Source organism: Rhea americana, unplaced genomic scaffold (assembly GCF_003343005.1).
Source record: "Rhea americana isolate MKP2758 unplaced genomic scaffold, rheAme1 scaffold_166, whole genome shotgun sequence".
Taxonomy (NCBI): Eukaryota; Metazoa; Chordata; class Aves; order Rheiformes; family Rheidae; genus Rhea; species Rhea americana.
In genome coordinates, this window is record NW_028185772.1 from 1,239,725 (window position 1) to 1,257,735 (window position 18,011).

Sequence of the window (18,011 nt, forward strand, 5' to 3'; positions counted from 1 at the left end):
AAGTATATTTGCAAATTAAAATATGTAGTGCAATGGTGTTGTTTACATTTGGACTCCAAACCTCCCCACACCAACCTAAGACACCAACAAAGCCTCTCAGATTAAATATGGGGTTGGGAGAAAGGACTGAATTTGCTCAGTGAATGGCTTTAGACAAAAAGTAGTTTATAACATAATTTTGAAATCTGATTGAAGTAATTTTGTGAAAATAATAAATATCTTACTGGTGTAGACAAAAGTATATAAGCAAAGGAACACTATGTCATCACTCATCTTTTTTACCAATATACAATTAGATAACACAGTATTTCCAAATAAGAGAATGCTTCCTTGAAATTACATAGCAATATTTCTTCCAAGCAAAGACTTACAGCAAAATATACAAGTAGCACATGATTTTTAAACAAATAACTGACCATTACTGTTTATTAATAATGTAAATAATTATTTCACCAACCGAACAGCAGACGGTAGTGTAAGGAAATTCCTTAAACAGAAGAGCAGGATTTTAATTAAATAAGAAGAGTTACATAAATAGCTGAGACTCCTCCTGAAGTGCAAGTGATTTATTCTTAGTTTCACACAGGGAGAACAAGGATGGAATTTTTTCAATTTCACAGTGCATATAAAACTGCCCACTACACTGCAGTTGAAATCTTAAGAAGGCTACTGATACTACCATCTTGCACAAGCAAACCATTCACCTACTGTTTCAATGTCCCTATTTTAAAAACAGCACAATGAACAGCAGCACTGAAGGATACACTTACTCAAAGAACAGCTGATGAAAATATTTTCCTATATTTAAATGAGATGTAATTACAACTTTGCTAAAATGAACTATTCTGTTTATAATAAAAGTTAAAGTAGTCCCAAACCACTGTCATTAATCCTTTGAGAGCCTGCAACAGAACGTACCAGTTCCTAAATGTTTAACAGGGCAAAACCAAGGAGGTCATTCCTAACTGTGTACATAGTCATATATACATACATGAAACAAAGAAAGGCTTGTATACTAATTTAACAGATTCATTATGAGTTTCTTACTTGAATTTGCTAGGAAAAACACCATGATTTATCAGTCTCAGCCACCTCCCACGTTTACAGGGAAGACTGCCATTTTTGGACCACCTTCCCCCAAAGCTGTGTTAGACCACAGATTCCTCCATAGGAGACTATGAATCGCTTCTTTCATTGCTGGTTTGTTTTCTTTCTGGATCAAGAGAACTGCCTTCAAATAAAATTTTGTTTTTCATTCCTTCTCTAAGCATTCTTTGCCGGATCCTATGTTGGGCAAAATTGTACCTGCAATAAAACCTAGGAGAGGGGGAAAAAAAAAAAAACATGATTCCTTGCTACATATTAGTGACAATATCAAATCAGAGCTATTCAACCAGCTGAAAAGTTGATAACACATGCAGTAATGCCAATAAAATTAATTAGGAAATAATGTAGGTAACTGCTGCTTCTCTAAGGCAAAGATTATGCACTACTTAGGAGACTAAGACACATATCCAATGAGAAATACTTATTTCTATAATTTGAATCTTAATCTCATGAACACTGAGCATGCTGCCTTTATAATTAGTGTGGAAAGATGGTACACATACAGGAAAAAAAAAAAAGAAAGAATTAAGAAAGAAGGAAAGAACTGGGTTATTTCATCTCTTAAAATTTAAAAAAAATATAGCAAGTTTTTGAAACAGTATATTAACATTAAAAAGTCAAGGTCATTTAACTCCTTCTGCTTAAAAATATTTTTTGGAAGAAAGGAGAGGACACTTTGCTAGACAAGTCTTTTATGACATTCCAGGAACAGTGTGAAAGGTCAAAAGTGGATCATATTATATGAAGCTGCCAACACAGGTCTGTGAAAATTCAAGAAATGTTTTACATACCAGTATCCTAACATCGTGAAAATAAAGCCACCAACTGCAACATCGCAAGATCTTCTAACTCTACCTGAAAGAAAAAACAAAAATCCTTCAAAAAAAAAAAAAAAATCAGAGAAAGAAACTTGAGTGACTTGCATTCCCATTGGTTCCCATTACGAGAATAAACACCAAACAACAAATAGGAACAAATTTCTCCTTACAAATAAGCACAGAAAAGAAAGAAGTACTTACTGGTTGCTAAAAAATGTCCAAGACCCAAAACTAAAGATCCCAGTGAACCATAGAGTACTGATTCTCGTGCACACGGGACATTTTTAACATCAAGGAATCCTAGGAGTTTAAAGGACTAAAAGAAAAAAAATCTAATTACAAAAACATTTATGATTTGGCTTAATATATAAAAGCTATACTGGAACCCACCTTGCATTCCCTTTTCTAGTATTTCAGCAAAATAATATGAAAGGTTATCTTCTGAGTTATTACACATAAGTCACCTTGATTTCTGCTCTGCCTTAACTTTGTCACTTTATTAGTTTCAAGTGCATTTGTACCTGCACAGATAAAGCACAGCTATATAAAACCAATGATGTGTCAACTATCTTATTACATAAATTTTAAAAAAATACTTTTGTAGAAGTCTGTGATGTCACCTTCATTGTAAAACTGACCTGTATTCTTAGCAGTTAAAAACAAATACTCAAGGCTTTCCTATTTCAGAGGTTATTTTAGAGTAAAAGATTACTATGCACAGCAAACATGGACAGCTGTGTCAAGAATGGTTTCAAAGGAGTTACAAAATGATGTCCATAAATCAGTTGTTATAAACCTGGTAATCCATCCTCCCTATTTAAGTTTATAAAGAACTGCTTCCTTTCTTCCTTTATATTCCCAAAAGAAGGGAGAAAACCCTTAGGAATCTAATATTTGTTTAAAAACAACACACATCACAAAAAACAGGTAAAGTTACAATCCATTATGCAATTAGTTATGAAGTGTCTGTGCTAAAAAACACCTGAATTTCTAAGTAAGCCTACCTGTAAAAATTACTCAAGTATTTCATACCCTGCCCTACATTTATAATCTATCCTAACTTATATCTACTGATTTTCTACTAAATTCTTAAATGGCAATTACAAGCAGCATTCATAAACACAGCCCTGGGCTGACAAATGTTTTTTTCTTTTGGATGTGAGCAGACTAGCTTTAATGCAATATAAGCTTTCTAACCTGAACACAACTCTTTATTTTGCACCTGACAAACATCCTTATAAAAGTGTGTTTGCACCACAAGCAGGAACAGGAAGCTATATATAAGAAAACTTCAAGAGGACACGTGTCAGAGTTAAGGTGGCTGAACAAGAATAACATCTGCACTTCCTCCTGTGAATAATTCTTTTGTCAGTAATGGCGAGAGAATTGCCTTCAACCATTTTGTTGTGTTTAAGTCCTTAGACCATCATATACCATGTGTGCAACAATATCAACTAAAATCCAGAAAGACGACTTTAAAATGGTTGTAATTTTTTTGGCAGAAATATTGTACTTGGACAAAGTAGATGTTCTAGATGGAATGCTGCAGCAAAGCATACATGAAGAGTAGACAAATCTGTGAGACAAATCATTATGAAATATGTCTGAGTGGCATTAGGGATGGCAAGCATTTCACAACAACTGGATTTGTGTGCAAGTATGGCATATCCCCATCAGTAATTACATCTAGACTCTCTGTGGACAACCATCAGCTGTTCCAACACAATCCCTTTTTATAAAAGGGACAAAAGGATTTGGTCTATATTGGTCTAATCGCCTCATGAATAATTTCAAGTACTCTTATATGGAAGAAGTCATTTGATATGTTGCTGTTGTTGGCTAAGGTACCCATGCTACAACTGTGCTGCATGATGCCTATTTTTAAAATAGTGTTTCACCTGTTGCTATAGTTGAAATCATTTGTTACAACTCTACCTATCGGTATTGCAAAGGCTACAATGTCACCACAGTGTTTCAGCCCCCTGTAGAAGGGTCTGCAGCAAAAAAGAAAGGTCCTAATTAGCCATACAGAGCTTTAATTCTGTCACCTGAAGCATTATGTTTCATATCTCATTCCATAATTATTTCCACAGCGGCAAAGAAGCCTTCTAACCGGGCAGGTACCAGTGGCAGTTCACACAACTGCTGTAAAACAACCGCAACCTGTGAGTGTCCCGCAGCGGGCTAGCCATCGGCGCCCGTCCCCGCCTCGGTGGCGGGGACCTGCCTCAACACCGTGCGGCTTTTTAACGGCCGGGCTAGCTTCAGCGGGGCCGCCGAGCTCATACAGAGAAGTGCCACCGGCAAAAAAAAAAAAAAAAAAAAAAAAAAAAAAAAAAAAAAAAAAAAAAAAACGAGTCAAAGGCTCCACATAGCCAGAATCTCCCTTGTCTTATATATATGCAACGAATCTAGCGGAGCCCATGCCGCCCGCGCAGACACAACGGTGCCACCCGCCGGGGAGGAGAAGGGAGGGGAACGGCGCCCCGCACCAGGGCTGGTCCGGCCCCCGGCGCGGCCCCCGGCGCTCGGCCGGCGCCGGCCACGCTTGCTGCGGCTTCCCCACCGCCCACACCGGCGGGGCGGGGCCGCGCGCGGCGAGCTGCCGCTGTCGCTGCCGTCGCGGCTCCCGCGGGCGGTTCGGGCGCTGCCGCCTGCCCGCTCCCGCCCGGCTAAACTCAACGGCGGCCGTTGGGGAGGGTCGGAGGGGCGGTCGTGCCCCGCGCGGCTCAGATGAAGCGGAGGGGAAGCAGGTCGTGGCGGCGCGCGCCGCCCCTGCCCCCCCCCCGCGCCCGCCATTACCTTCTCCGGCTCAGAGTCGCCCTCGCCCGCCATGATGCGGTTCGCAGCGCCCTTCTCAGCCCCTCCCCCTCCTCGCACCAGCGAGCCCGGACTACAGCCGCGTAGAGAAGGTGCGCGGAGGGGCCGCTCTAGCCGCCGAGCCCAGCCCCTTCTCTATGGTGGCTGCGAGGTGGGCGGGGGAGGGCGAGCGCGCCGGCGCCATTTTAGGTCTAGCGCTGAGATTCCAGCAAAATCCTTTGTTCAGTGAAATGGGTCACGGAGCAGGGCGCGCGCGCGCGCACGCGCGCACGCACGCGGGGGCGCGCGGCCACGCCGCGGCGGGGGGGAAGGGGGGGGAAGGGCAGGTGGAGGGAGCGCGGCGCCAGCGCTCGCGCACGGCCCCCCCCCCCGCTCCCCCCGCGGTGCGCGAGGGCGGCGGCGGGTGGGGCCGTTGAGCCGTTGGCGGCCGTGTCCGCGGGGTGCGGGGGGACGGCGGCGGCGCTGCGGGCCCAGCCTCCCGGCTCCCCTCCTCGCCGCCCGCGTGTGGCGCAGCCCGAGAGGCCGCCTCGGGCTGGTTGCTGTCTCGGCAGCGATTGCAGGCCGCGCCCTGAGGGCCCGGCGCCACGCAGGCTCTGGGCCAGGGCACGCTGGCTCCTTCCCTTCTGCCCGTGCTGTTTGCCTCTGCACCCCTGCCACGGCTTGGGATTTTTTTTATTTGTTTCTGTTCTGTTTTTTTTTTTTTTTTTTTTTTTTTTGAGGAGTGATATGGCAGCCAGGCTGCTCCGCCAGCTTCACAGCCTTGTGCCATGTCGTTTGTGTACTGGCATTTCATGCAGAGGGAGTGTCACAAGCCTTCCATGTGTCTCCCTCTTGCTTTCTAGATCAGGATACTCCCTGCCATAGACAGCAGCCCTTGTTTTGGGGTTAACTATCAAAACAAGTGCCTGAATTTAAAATTTTACTATGTGCTGAATACCCTACCGTAAATGCTCAGAGAGAGGCCTTAGAGAGGCCTCATGCAGTCTTAACAGCATGATCTAAGCCCCAGCCTGGTTAAGCTGAATTATTAAAAACAGGCTAATAACAGGACATAAGAAGTAAAAAGATAAACACTGTAAACATGCTAAGCAAGTAGCACCTAATGGGAGAAGGAAGCTATAGGATACTTCAGTGAATGCAGGTGCTTAAATCACACCAACATCGGAAAGGTGGAAAGGTTATTTCCAGTGACAATGAGGGATAAAGCAGAGGGCTGGAATATGATTAAGAGAAAATCACACTGAACTGGGAGAAAAACATGTTGATAGGAGAAAGTAGAAGGAGAACTGTTTTAAAGGATGTGATCTTGAAAATAGTCTCTAATTTAGGACATTTGTAACTACATTAGATAAAATACTAGTGTGTGTTCCATAGGAGTAAATCTTGTGTTAAATCCAGTAGACTTACTAGAAATGATGTCTTACAAATTTAGTTGTATTAACGTCTGAAGAGGTAAATGGTGATACGTAACATAAGGTAAAATTTTGCTGCAAGAAAACATGTCTATATTTCCTCAAGTAGTGAATTACAGGGTGGGTTCAATTTAGGACCTTTTCCATCTCAGCAATGAAGTTTAAGAAAAATGAGAGATGCATTGCCTTTGATTTTAAAAAATATCTTGAAACACAGTATTTTTCCTATGTTTGGGTGAGGGATGAGATGTCTTCAGAGCTTTTCCTAGTGCTATTTTTGGATATGCTTTCTTTTTAATTCTTCTGAATAGAATTGACTTTTTCACACACTGAAATTTAAGCCTGTTTGATATCTTTATCTCTTTTAAGTTAATGTGTATTAGGTCTGGAATGCTACAAACAGTATTCATTTGCTAAAATAAAATGTGTAAAACTGAAGATCATTGGCATATTCTCTTCCTGGAAGTGTTTGTAACATATTTTTGTATTACTTCGTTTAAAAATATGTAAGTGAATTTTATTAAACAACTTCAAACACTGAGGAATATAGTAAGAAATCTCAGGACTATGCTAATATATATGAGATTGACAAGGCCATAGTGGAGAAAAATAGATGCTACTTTTACTGTTGGTGAGGTGGCCTGACCAACAGAAGTGAGTATTTCAAAAAAAGAGAATATGAAAATCTTTTATTGCTTTAAATCAGGAAACTGTTTGCAGAATTACTGTGTTGGAGAGTACAGTACACTAATAGAGCATCTTCTGTTTTTTGCAAGCTAAGAATATGCTAAGGAAAAAACAAGTATTTTTTCCCCAAAATTCTATGTGTAATTAATCACATAAATTACACTGAAGCATCCACTGGCAATAAACAATGTTATCATTTTGCTCTGTCTCTGATACCCAGTCATTAATCTGTGTTACTGTACACATCATAGTTCTGCTTCATCTGTTTTAGAAGTTGTTTTAAAATTAATAACTATAATCCTTTGTAGAATTAAAAATACACAGAGGACTCCTTAACATTGTTTGGTATCAGTGAAAATGCTTAAACTGGATTCACTTCAGTTAAGAGTGGAGGGGCTTCTGACATGGCGCTTTTTGTGATACCCTTGAGCATACAATTCACTTTCCTTTTTGGTCTATAATTACCTGCAATCTTATGACATGCTTTGAAACAATGTAGTTTTCTCAAGTTCGTGAGGTAGACAGTGCTTTTGAAGTGAGAACTTCTGGTTCTGTTATTTTTTCCTGGTATGTTTTTAAGACTCTGAAAGTAGAAAGCTTTTTTTTTACAGCATTGATTGAAGTGTGTGTGTGTGTGTGTATGTATTAGATGTAAAAAAATACTAGTTACAGGTTTTAGCCTGTTAAAAAAGCTGGAATTTAACATGAAAATCACATTGTTACTATATTGTGAGTATTATTTATTGTGATTTCATTTAATTCTGATAATTTTACAAATATCCTAAGTATGAAGAACTTTATAATAATTTTAGGGAAACTATATCCTGTTTATGCTGTATGGGGGAAAAGTGGAGCAATGACTCAATATTATTAATCCAGTGCTGGGCAAGGCATCTAGGCATTGTTTCTGGTAACAGCCAAAATGAGGATGTCTGAGTGTACAGTATTGTTAGAAGAGGATGGTAGTCCAAGAAATGTGAAAGCTGCAGAAATATGCCAGCTACCTCACCAAAATAATTTGCTACAAGAGCTGGACCAAGCTTTCATGCCTTGCTTTTCACAAGTGCTTGGTGCAGCTGCCCCACCAGGGGTGCATCCCAGAACATCTTCTATCATATCCTACATGTGTAGCCTGCCAGGACCCGTGGAAGGTGGTTGGCAGAGTCTTGGCCTACATCTGTTTCTCTACTGATAGGGCATGCCATTACAGGAAGTCAGGCACCTTGCATATGCATTTGGGATTGCTGCCTTGGTTTTCTGACCATAAAGGACATGACTGACATAGAAAGATACTTCTTCCCTTCATGACGGTAGCTGGAGCTAGAGACCCTTGAGGCAAACTGTTTATGCATACTCAGTTTTATACATAATAACATTCTGACTGACTTCTCACTGATTTGAACCTTTGTATTTATGCAGGCTTTATTTTTGTTTGTGTGGTTCAGTAAGGTGTAACACCTGTTATTCTGAAGCTGCTTGCCTGTGTCACTTGACCCTGAAATCACCCATTTGGAAACGGTGTGGGTTGGCCTTTGGCAGCAGTCCTCGTTCTGTCCCCTCACCCTTTACCTCAGTGCCTAAAGGTCAGGCCAAACAAAACTGTTGGTCTGGTAGTGGGAAAGAGGCCGTTAAGTGCAGGATGCCGGGCACAGGAGAAATGCCAGTCTTGTTCCCTGCACACAGGAAGCTGGCCTTGCTAACTTCTCCGGTGCTTATTGCTTCCATCATAAACAGCATTTTCTTATGAGGTCTGAACTGACAAACGAGAATCTTTTCATTTCTGGAAAAAATTACTGTACTCCCTAGAAAAATAAGGCTATCACACAAACACAGAATTAACATTTCCTACCTTTAGCACCTATTGGACACCTAAGTAGTTCCTATAGTGTAAGCTATTTTTGTAGTCTTGTAGAGAATCAAGCACCTGCAGAAGATGAGTGAGCCTGTCCTAAGAAATGTGTTTAATAGGTCTTATGAATGATGACAACTTTCGGTTGATGGCTGCCACAGATCTTTCAGATAATTAAGCTTAAATAAAACAAATTCAACTTCAGCTTATGGAAATAAGCATCGTATGCTCTGCCCAGGTTGCTTGCTAAGGCTTTCCTCATGATCTGCCCACAGCAGTTGTTACCAGCAAGTGACTAGCGCTCTCTGTGTTGGTACCACTAAACCACTCTCTCTGCTCCATCTTTCTGCTTCCACATGTAGCTTAAACTGTTCAAAGGTGGGCTGCTGACACCAAAGGCCTTACATCTTACTGTGCAGTCTTGTCTCATCTCTTGTACCACCACCTCAAACACATGATTCAGCTGAAAATAACACTAGAAACAACACCTTCCTAACCACTAAACATGGGGGAAGAAACATGCTGCTCTTCTGAAAGCAGTGAAGACTTAGCACAAGTGACTCATGAAGTTGCTCTGTGACAAGTACTGTTTGGTGTGCAACAGGCCATTAGCTTCCTGGGCTAGTAGTTGAGGCATGCCTCAAGACCAGTGTTGAGGAGGCTCAGTGGGTTTCTTTATTTGTCTTCACGATCAGCCTGAGGCTACTTAAATAGACAAACAATTGGTTGTGGTGACCACATGCTGTTTCATAAGCCATGAAAGCAAGGTGCTGTGAGACTTACCAGATGTCAAGAGGAAGGTGGTATGCCATTCATTCTGTCCTCAGTTTTCATGAGAGTTGTTTGCTCTTCAGAAGAAGGATATTATATTATGGAATGCAAGTGTTTATGATTTGTGTATTTTGATAGTTTGGTGATGGCAAATATTTATTATGATGGTTGTAGAGATACTGTCCAGGCGGTTATGTCAGAGCAACTACCCATGTGGGGACAGAATAGAGCACGGTAATGTGTAACAGAGCAGGTACGCTGTCTGCTGTTGCTGAGGCTGTCAGCATAGACATGCTTAGACAATCATAAAAAAGTAACTCCCTGTTTTTTTTAGCAGTAATGCTAATGCAAATTAAGTGCAAGACACTTTTACTTTGGGTTTGCTTTGCTGATTGTTTCTGTAGGCTGACTTTTCCTAACATGTTCTTAACTATCTGAATAAATGAGCTTTTCAGATACATCACGTGAAAAATGCTAATTCAACATACTTCTCTCTAAAAGTCAAGGAAATGAGTGCAGGCTTTATTTCTTCTGCCAGATCTTTTAATCTGTTTATCTTATTAAAGCACCTGATTCAAAAAGAATGATGGGTTTTTATTAAAAGAGAAGAATTCTTTACATAAGAAGAACTCTTAATATAAAACATAAGAGTTTTAATTTCAGTTTAAATCATTCAATGTAGAGGTACATTTGGAATTTCATGACTTCTTAACAGTAATTGGAGTTAAGGATGCCTGTGACTAAAATAGAACAGAATGTTTCTCAATTAAGCAAACATTTCCATATGATGAAAATGACTATTTTGTCTATAAAGCATGCTGTAAATGCATTAGTGGTAAGTACTGAAAGACCATATGCTTTCTTTTAAGTCTCTCTACTGCACTTCAAAGAGGTGATGGGAGTATTTATTTCTGTTGCTTTTTGGTTTGGCTTTTTAAGTTGCAGCTTTGTAAGATGTAGAGCTTATTTTCTGAAACTGAGGACATCCGGAAATGCATTTTACAGCTGAAGTAATTAAATCTATATAAATAATGACCCAATAATCACAGGGCTATAGAAGAAGACTGTAGAAGAGAATTTGAGAGGTTAGCTAGTCCATTCTTCTGCCCCAGAGCTGTTTTATTTATACCTGTGTTATTCCTGACAGATCTTTACCTAACCTTTCTTTAAAGGCTTTCATAGACTGGGATTCTATGACTCCCCTCAGCAATCTGTTTCACAGATCACCTATTCTAATGATTGATGAGTTTTTCCTCCAAAATTGTTATTTCAAAAATCTCTATATGGTGATCAGGTGACTTTTCTGGTCTGGTTTTATGTGTAATATTTCATAATTTTCTATCAGTGAAATCATAGTCCTTTTTGTTCAAAATGGTATTTTATCATAGTGCTAAACCTATGAATATTAACTATATGATTCTTCAAATCAGAGTATTGCTAATTTTGTTCCTGCCAGAGATGCCCAGAAACATTTCACATCTTAATTTTTTGAAATACAGTGTCTTGCAATTTCTATCATGAACATTGAGGGGGGGAGGTATTATACACTCTAAGCGTCTTGTGCCGTGTTTCTCATATGAATGTGTCAGGTTTAATCTTTATTAATTCCCAAGGGAAAACTGAAGACTAGAACTAATAGGATATTTGTATGGTAATTGTTTCTTATGGGATGTAATTTCTGAAAATTCATAACAAACTAAAGAGGGTTGTGCCAGCAAGAAATTTATTTAAAAATAAACTATTTATACCACACAGTAGAACTACAAGATCCATAGGGAAAAAAAATTACTGACATTTATTAAATATTCAGGCACTCTCTCAGGCTTAAGAATCCCCTCCCTGACCACAGATCACTGGGGGCTGTAAGAGTGTTCAGACTAAGTGTCATTGCATGCTTATCCTGTCCTTATGCTTTTCCCTGTATATCCAGCTTTGGCCAAATGGCCTTTTTCCATTCCTCACTGTGGCTATTCTTGTATTTTTGCCAAAATTAGGTTGAAGCCTGGAGAAGGGAAACAACCTTTGTGTTGCCCATTCTGTGGACTGGATAGCTGGTTCATTTTTAACACAGACAGTGCTAGAATATAATGATACCACTGAGCTGAAAGGTAAGAAAGGAGAGAAGTGGCGTTCTAGGAGCCACTTTGAAGGAGTGTTCTGCATGCAATGCACAGTTAAAAGTAGATATATGATTAAAGAACAGTATACAGGGAAAGAGGGAAGTCCTGTTCAAGGAGCAGAACATATCGAAGTCAACACTCGACTCAGATAGCTGGAAGAGATGCTCAGAAGAGATAAAACAGCTAGAAAAAAAAAAACATATGGTGTATCAGATAGATCCCATTATATCTTGGATTTTTTTTTCTTGGTAGTTTTTTCTGCTTTTTTCCCCTATTTTGTAATAGAATACCAAACCTTTTAGAGTAAGTTTCATTGACTTATCTCCACCTTGTCTGGTGAGAGGACTGACCTCTAGTAACCTGCCAGAAAGAAGTGCTATGTTCCACTGGAAGCAGCAAATACACAGAAGTGCAGGGTATGTGCCTAAGACAGCTGCCAACCAAAATATGTTTAAAGAGTTAGGGAAGACAGGGTATGATTTTTTTATTGTGCTACAGATGTTAGTTTCAGTATACTAGAGAAGCGCAGGAGAATCTCCTATAGAAAACAGTGTGCCTTTGGCAAGTGGCAGAGGAAAGCAAGCTTATGACTTCAGAAGAACCTTATACAGGACCTTATAAGAAACAGATAAAATCTGCAAGGCTGAGATTTGACAGATCAAAGATTTAAGCTATATCTAAAATACAATTATTTCCTAACAGTTGTTCTAGATTTTCAGACACCTCTCTGGTCTCCCACTGTGGCATCCAGATTTCCTGGAAAGAATTCAAGATTTTTCTAGTTAAGTAACAGGAATGACTTACTGTCTTGCACACTGAGAACGTTAATTTAGTACAAAAATATGTGTGTATTTGATGAAGCTTCTGCTGCTTTCTGAGAAAGATCAGAGACTAAAAATACTTCCAATCTTGTTGCTGGTGTTTATGGATTCAGTGTTTCTTGCTCTTTTCCTGACACTGTGACTTGGCCTCAAGGCCGTCAGTCCTTTGGCGATTGGCTACCAGGAGCCAAACCTTCTGTCGGATTTTGGTTTTGGAGAATCCTAATTTCCTGCTTAAAGCATCAGCTTCTGGGCTGAAGTTACTTACTTGTAAGAAATAATTCTGCAGCTCACCTGAGACAGGACAGCCAGTAGGATGTGGAGGGCTGGAAGCTGTCTGTGCTCTGAGGTTTCGGAAAATGGCAGGGCAACTGGAGCGCTCCCTGTTCCTGGGCAGTTGTTCTCGGGTGGATTGGCTGGATTTGGGTGCACCCTCTGCACAGAGCAGTTAGCTTGTGCGTGCCTTTATGTGCACAGCAGTGGTGCAAGGGAATCCCTAAGAATCTCCCTAACCTTTGTGTACGGTCCAGTGCCATTATCTGCACAAGCACAGCAGGTAGCTGTTCCATAAATTTGGTTACGGAGCTCGTGAGCATGGCACCTGTCCTGAGGCCAGTGATCTCTGTAGAAGGCTTTCTCTTATTTATGCTGATAGTTTTATTTTTTCCATACAAATTCTAACATGTCAGACTGGTGCCTTCTCAGTACCTCTGGTGGCAAATGGTTACTGAGGATTAGATAAGATCAAAATGGTTAAATCCTACTGATCCGTGCACAAAAAGCCTAGATTTTTTTCAGAGGAAGATCTAATAAATGGTGAGAATTTAAGCATTTTGATCTTATTTAATCCTCTAACCATTGGCTCCTTGGTTGCTGGGGGTGTGTCTGCTAAGAACAATCTGTCACCTGTCATTGTGCTTTTAAGTGACTTTGATTTCAGATCCAAAGCTAAGAAGGGTAATTAAGGAAATCATACAGGCTTCAGTTGAGAAAAGCACAAAATTTTGATGTTATCATTAACCACAAGTGTGCTGCTATTTTTTTCAATTGATTTCACATTCTTCTCATACAGCTTTGGTCTATAGGTATGAAGAATGACATACTGGACTGATTTTTAGCAAATAACTCAAGATTAAAAACATATTAGCTAGAAACTATCCACATGCTAAAGTTATATAAATGCTGGTTGAACCTAAAGTTTTTGTAAGTAATACGTTTCAGTTTTTTAGAACTCATTTTAACACATACACACCAGTATTTCACCAAACACTAAGCTCATCAGATCCCTAAAACTTACTGATAACCTCAGATTTGTTCAAGTTACTAGTAAGATTTTGGGTGAAATAAGTAGGTCAGTGTACAGACATTGTAAATTATAACATGTGCTAAGCTATCATATAACTAGGACAAAACAGCATCATTTAATAAAATGTGTTTTCTTATTCAGAGGCCTCTATCCCAATAACAACAAAGTTAAGAGCACCATGAACTTGAGAAAAATAGATCTGGAGTGGATCCTGAGAAGTCATTTTGTCCAGCTTCCTGTCCCAATGAAAATGAATTACATCTGCAACACTGATGACTGTCTACTCTCTTCCTTGAGACCTCCAGTGAGACTCTGCAACCTTCCCACTCTTCTTACTACAAGGAAATGTTTCCTCTTGCCTTTCTTTAGGACCTTTCCTTTGCCTTCTTTTCTTTCTCATAACAGATATGGAAACTCAGGCTGGTTTGTCATCTTCATCTCTGTTCATTGGGAAACATATATAATTGATTCAGTTAAGGTTCAGACTCAGTCTGGAGGGCACCTCACACACACAAAAAAAGCTAACAGCCTGCTGGTAATATCCAGAAAGGAAACAGCCATTTCTTTCTTCTTGAACTTTGATTGGTTATTCTTACATGGTAGGAAGTTCTCTTTTTCCCATTGTTACAACTGGGGAACTGAAGAACAAAGAAGTTAATAATTTGCCCAGGTTTATGTAGGAAGTGTGCGCCAGAAGAAAACTGAATACACATCCTTTCTGTCTCTACCATCGTCCTTGTATATGTACAGTTTCAAGTCTTCATTATAAATGACTACCTCCATAAAAATACTGATGTGAAAAAGACATTAAATTTCATGTATTTAATTTTTGATACCAATATATATGATCCTACTGAGGCAGCCTGCTTTCATATCCATTTACCTTATCTGATCAGAATGAATTAAACATCTAGGAAAGCTGTGACTTGGAGAGTCAGGTCCTCTACCTTGTATATCTTCATTTTGAGTCAGGTTGGTTTGAGGTTGCCTGCATGGAGCAAAAATCTGGACAGATCTGGGCAGAAGAGCTGAAGGAGTCCCCAGAAGTTGTGTGTGTTTTGCTAGTAAGATCCACAGAACAGCACCTGTAGTAATGTAGATATCCGCTTCTCTCACAGGGAGCTGCTGCTGACTGCTTTGACAGTCTTCCTACTGTCTTCTAGGTAGGGTATTTGCTACAGCTGTACTTATTCCTGAATAATTTTTGTGCTACTGGAGCTATGGCTGCATTAGCAAGTAATTGAGTGCAATGGGAGTGGATCACTAGACTGACACAGCTGATGTTTGGGCAAATCACTTCTCATCCCCCGAGTTCCACTGCAGGTATGGTTCAAAGCTGTCTGAAAGAGAGAAATCCTGCAAAACACAGTATCTTTGATTGTAATCCCTTCTGCAGGCCTCTGTGGGAAATATTATGCTGTTCTTTTAGCTGTCTCATGCAGATGATGCCACCATTCTGCATATCTGATCTCACAGATAAAATCTTTATTGCTGTTCTGTGCCATAGTGCCCACTGCCTGACCAACCTCCTCACTCTGAGTTTGAGCAATGGCCACGCCAAGGAGTGATGAGAAGGTGTGATAGACTTAATCCCAATGCTGCAGAGGCTATTCTGCATGACTCTGTGAATGTACTGTTACCCAGCCCCCAGGACCTCCTTTTTTTCTGAGGTACTGGTTATGCAGAATGACTGTGGGAGCTGCTGCTGCAGGTGTTTTGTCTGGGTTGATGAAGGCTCTGGGCCTGGAACACAAGCTGCAGCTGGTGAGACGGTACTGCCCTGGGGAAATGGGATGACCAGAATGCATACAAAACTTTTGTAAAGATGGTAGATGTGATCAAAAGCATGTGCTGGCACCACTTCACCATCCTTACTTTCTTGTAAGGAGCCTACTTCCTTGTAGAGCTTCCCTCCCTACATTCAAAATGGTGGCTGTCAACTTATATAGCCTAACTCCAGCTGGCCAGTGACTAACCAGTTTGGGGCATCCAGTGTGAGTAAGGTAGTAATTGAGATATCCAAGGCCATCACCCAAGCTTCCTTTGAACACTGCATGGGAGGTAATCACAAAATCATCCTGGTCTTTAGTCTTTATGTGTTCTCAAATTGTGGGGGAGCTGGTGGTGGAGTCCATATTCCCACTATATGCCTGACTCAAGGCAGCTACCAATATGTAACCCACAAGGGCTACCACTCCACTACTGTCCAGGGCCTCAGTGGACAAGTGAAGCAGATTTATGGACAGCTCAGTAGGCACCCCTGAAAGAATATCTGACATTCACATCTTTCTTAATCCAGCCTTGAAGTCAGTGAGGGTGCTAACAACTTCTCTCCACGGAGAGACAGGATTTTTTTGTGTGTTTGGGTACTCTCTTCCATCAGAGAAGATGCCACTCATTGCCTTACATCACTGGGTTCCAAGGCCATGCTGCTGCGCACAGTAAGCAACACCTATGTTTTGTTTACTACTGCCCTTACCATATATAGACCATGCATTTTGGTGGTCTCCCTGGAAGAAAGTGGTTCTTGGACAAAAACACAATGAGAATCTTCCTGATAGCCTCTAAATTATGGCCAGTTGCTGTGTCCTACACTACCTTTGTGAATAAGCAAGAAACCTCCCTGCCCATGTTGGCAAAGTGGACCAATTCTCTCTCCAGCTCTGTGCACAGCCCTCAGCAACTCTGCAGGTGGTTGGGACCCTCAAGATAGCACTCGTGTCTGAGATGCTCTCTGCTCCTGTGCTAGCAATGACCAGGAACATGAGACACATCTAGGAGCAGAAGAAGAGGGACAGGATAACATGGTTAAATGTCTGTGCCCTTTTCAAGTGTGTGCATGAAGTGGAATCTAATCAGCAAAATGTAAAGATGAAAATGAAATAAACTCCTGACAGCTCTGTGTCATCTGTTTGCCCTCTTTTCCTTGGAGCAAGGAATGAAGGTGTCTGTGCTCTCCTTTGTAATTTTGTCTTCTTCACACACTCACTTTTGGCTTGTTATCCACCATCCCTTTTGAGCAATCATAGTGACTCTTGTTACGTCCTCCATGGCTGTCTATGTGCTTTTTAACCTTTCTTCTGTGATAAGCTGGGTAAGAGCCATGTCTGGCATCTCTAGAGCCCTCAGGAACCATCCTGCATTTCTCCAGAGCTGTGGGCCACCTACCCACACAGGCGTTGTGTAGGCTGACTTGCTTGAGAGAGTAAAGCAGCCAGGATGGCTCCTATATGCTGCCCAGGAGAAAGTGGTGGTGAAAGAGGGTTTTTTTCACCACTTTATGAAGCGATGACAAGACAGGGGAAGGGTTTTTGCAGTGGTTTTCTTGGATGCTTCTTTAATAGGAGTTTGCAGGAAATGGGGTAGTCAGAGGGAAGAGAGGTGCTGCAAGCAACAGCCATAGATGGGAAATGTGATAAAGATTAGGGAGGTAGGGAGTAGAGCTGGCAGCTGCTGTACAGAATGGCATGAAGGAACCCTGTCAGCAAACAAACACCTCCTCTCTCTCCACCAACAAAAGCTTTCTCGCTCTTTGCCCCTTTTCACCTCTCAGAAGTCACCCATCTATCCACTGCGAGCTTCACAATGGCCCGTGACCCATTCTCCCTCCCCAGAAAGATCCTCACAGGCAGACCTCTTCTGGCCCAGAAACTGTTTTTGTTTCCTGCTGGAAAAAAACAAAACCAAAAACAAACAAACAAAAACCCCTACCCTTCAGGCGGCATGCAGAGCTCTTGGCCTCTTGTCTTCCATGGTGAAATATGGGAGGACGGCTATTCAAACTGTAACCATGTCATCAGGGCTCAGTGAGGCCATCAACACTCATTGATGCATGCTCTCTGCCCCCTTCTTGTCTCCCAAAGAATACCAAAGCTGCGTAAGTGTGCAGCTTTAGGCAAAGACCAGACAGGTAGTTAGAGAAATGGGTCAGCAAAACTGTAAAACTGTTCAAACACTTACAAAACTTTCTGACACCACGTACTATTCTCATTCCACCCTAACAGTGCTCAGCCCCTCCTACAAATTTTGTTGTTCATATTCCATGATTAGGAGATAAAACCCTTATTCCAGGTTTAGTTGATTGGTTCAAAGATACTCATTTTCGCTCCCTTTTTGAAGGTGCCCAGAATATTTTAAAATCCTATGTAAGTTTTTGCAGGCTACCTGCTAGCATATTCTGACAAGTTCCATTCTGGGGAGAATTCTTCCAATTACTGAAAGTGAAGTTGTTCTCTTCCCTCAGACAGAGGGCATAAATCAGATTTAAAAAAGAAAAAAAATTCATTGTTTTATCACTCAC

At 41.1% G+C, this 18,011-nt stretch overlaps 1 protein-coding gene across 1 annotated transcript; it reads right to left on the bottom strand.

The window, feature by feature from the left end:
* Nucleotides 1–408: 408 nt before the first annotated feature.
* COX20 (cytochrome c oxidase assembly factor COX20) lies at nucleotides 409–4,955 on the bottom strand. Its single transcript, XM_085300592.1, has 4 exons — nucleotides 4,728–4,955; nucleotides 2,127–2,241; nucleotides 1,899–1,962; nucleotides 409–1,317 (listed from the first exon to the last, which is right to left on the bottom strand). Exons 1-4 carry the CDS (start codon nucleotides 4,758–4,760, stop codon nucleotides 1,176–1,178), a joined length of 354 nt encoding a protein of 117 aa, XP_085156718.1. The 5' UTR covers nucleotides 4,761–4,955; the 3' UTR covers nucleotides 409–1,175.
* Nucleotides 4,956–18,011: the final 13,056 nt, after the last annotated feature.

What these genes read in the sequence shown, in the direction of transcription:
- COX20 (XM_085300592.1), bottom strand. Translation starts at nt 4,760, where the DNA reads ATGGCGGGCGAGGGCGACTCTGAGCCGGAGAAG. An exon ending in GCGACTCTGAGCCGGAGAAG is followed by an intron (nt 2,242 to 4,727) that starts GTAATGGCGGGC and finishes TTTTTCTTTTAG; the next exon opens with TCCTTTAAACTCCTAGGATT. An exon ending in TTCACGATGTTAGGATACTG is followed by an intron (nt 1,318 to 1,898) that starts GTATGTAAAACA and finishes CCCCTCTCCTAG; the next exon opens with GTTTTATTGCAGGTACAATT.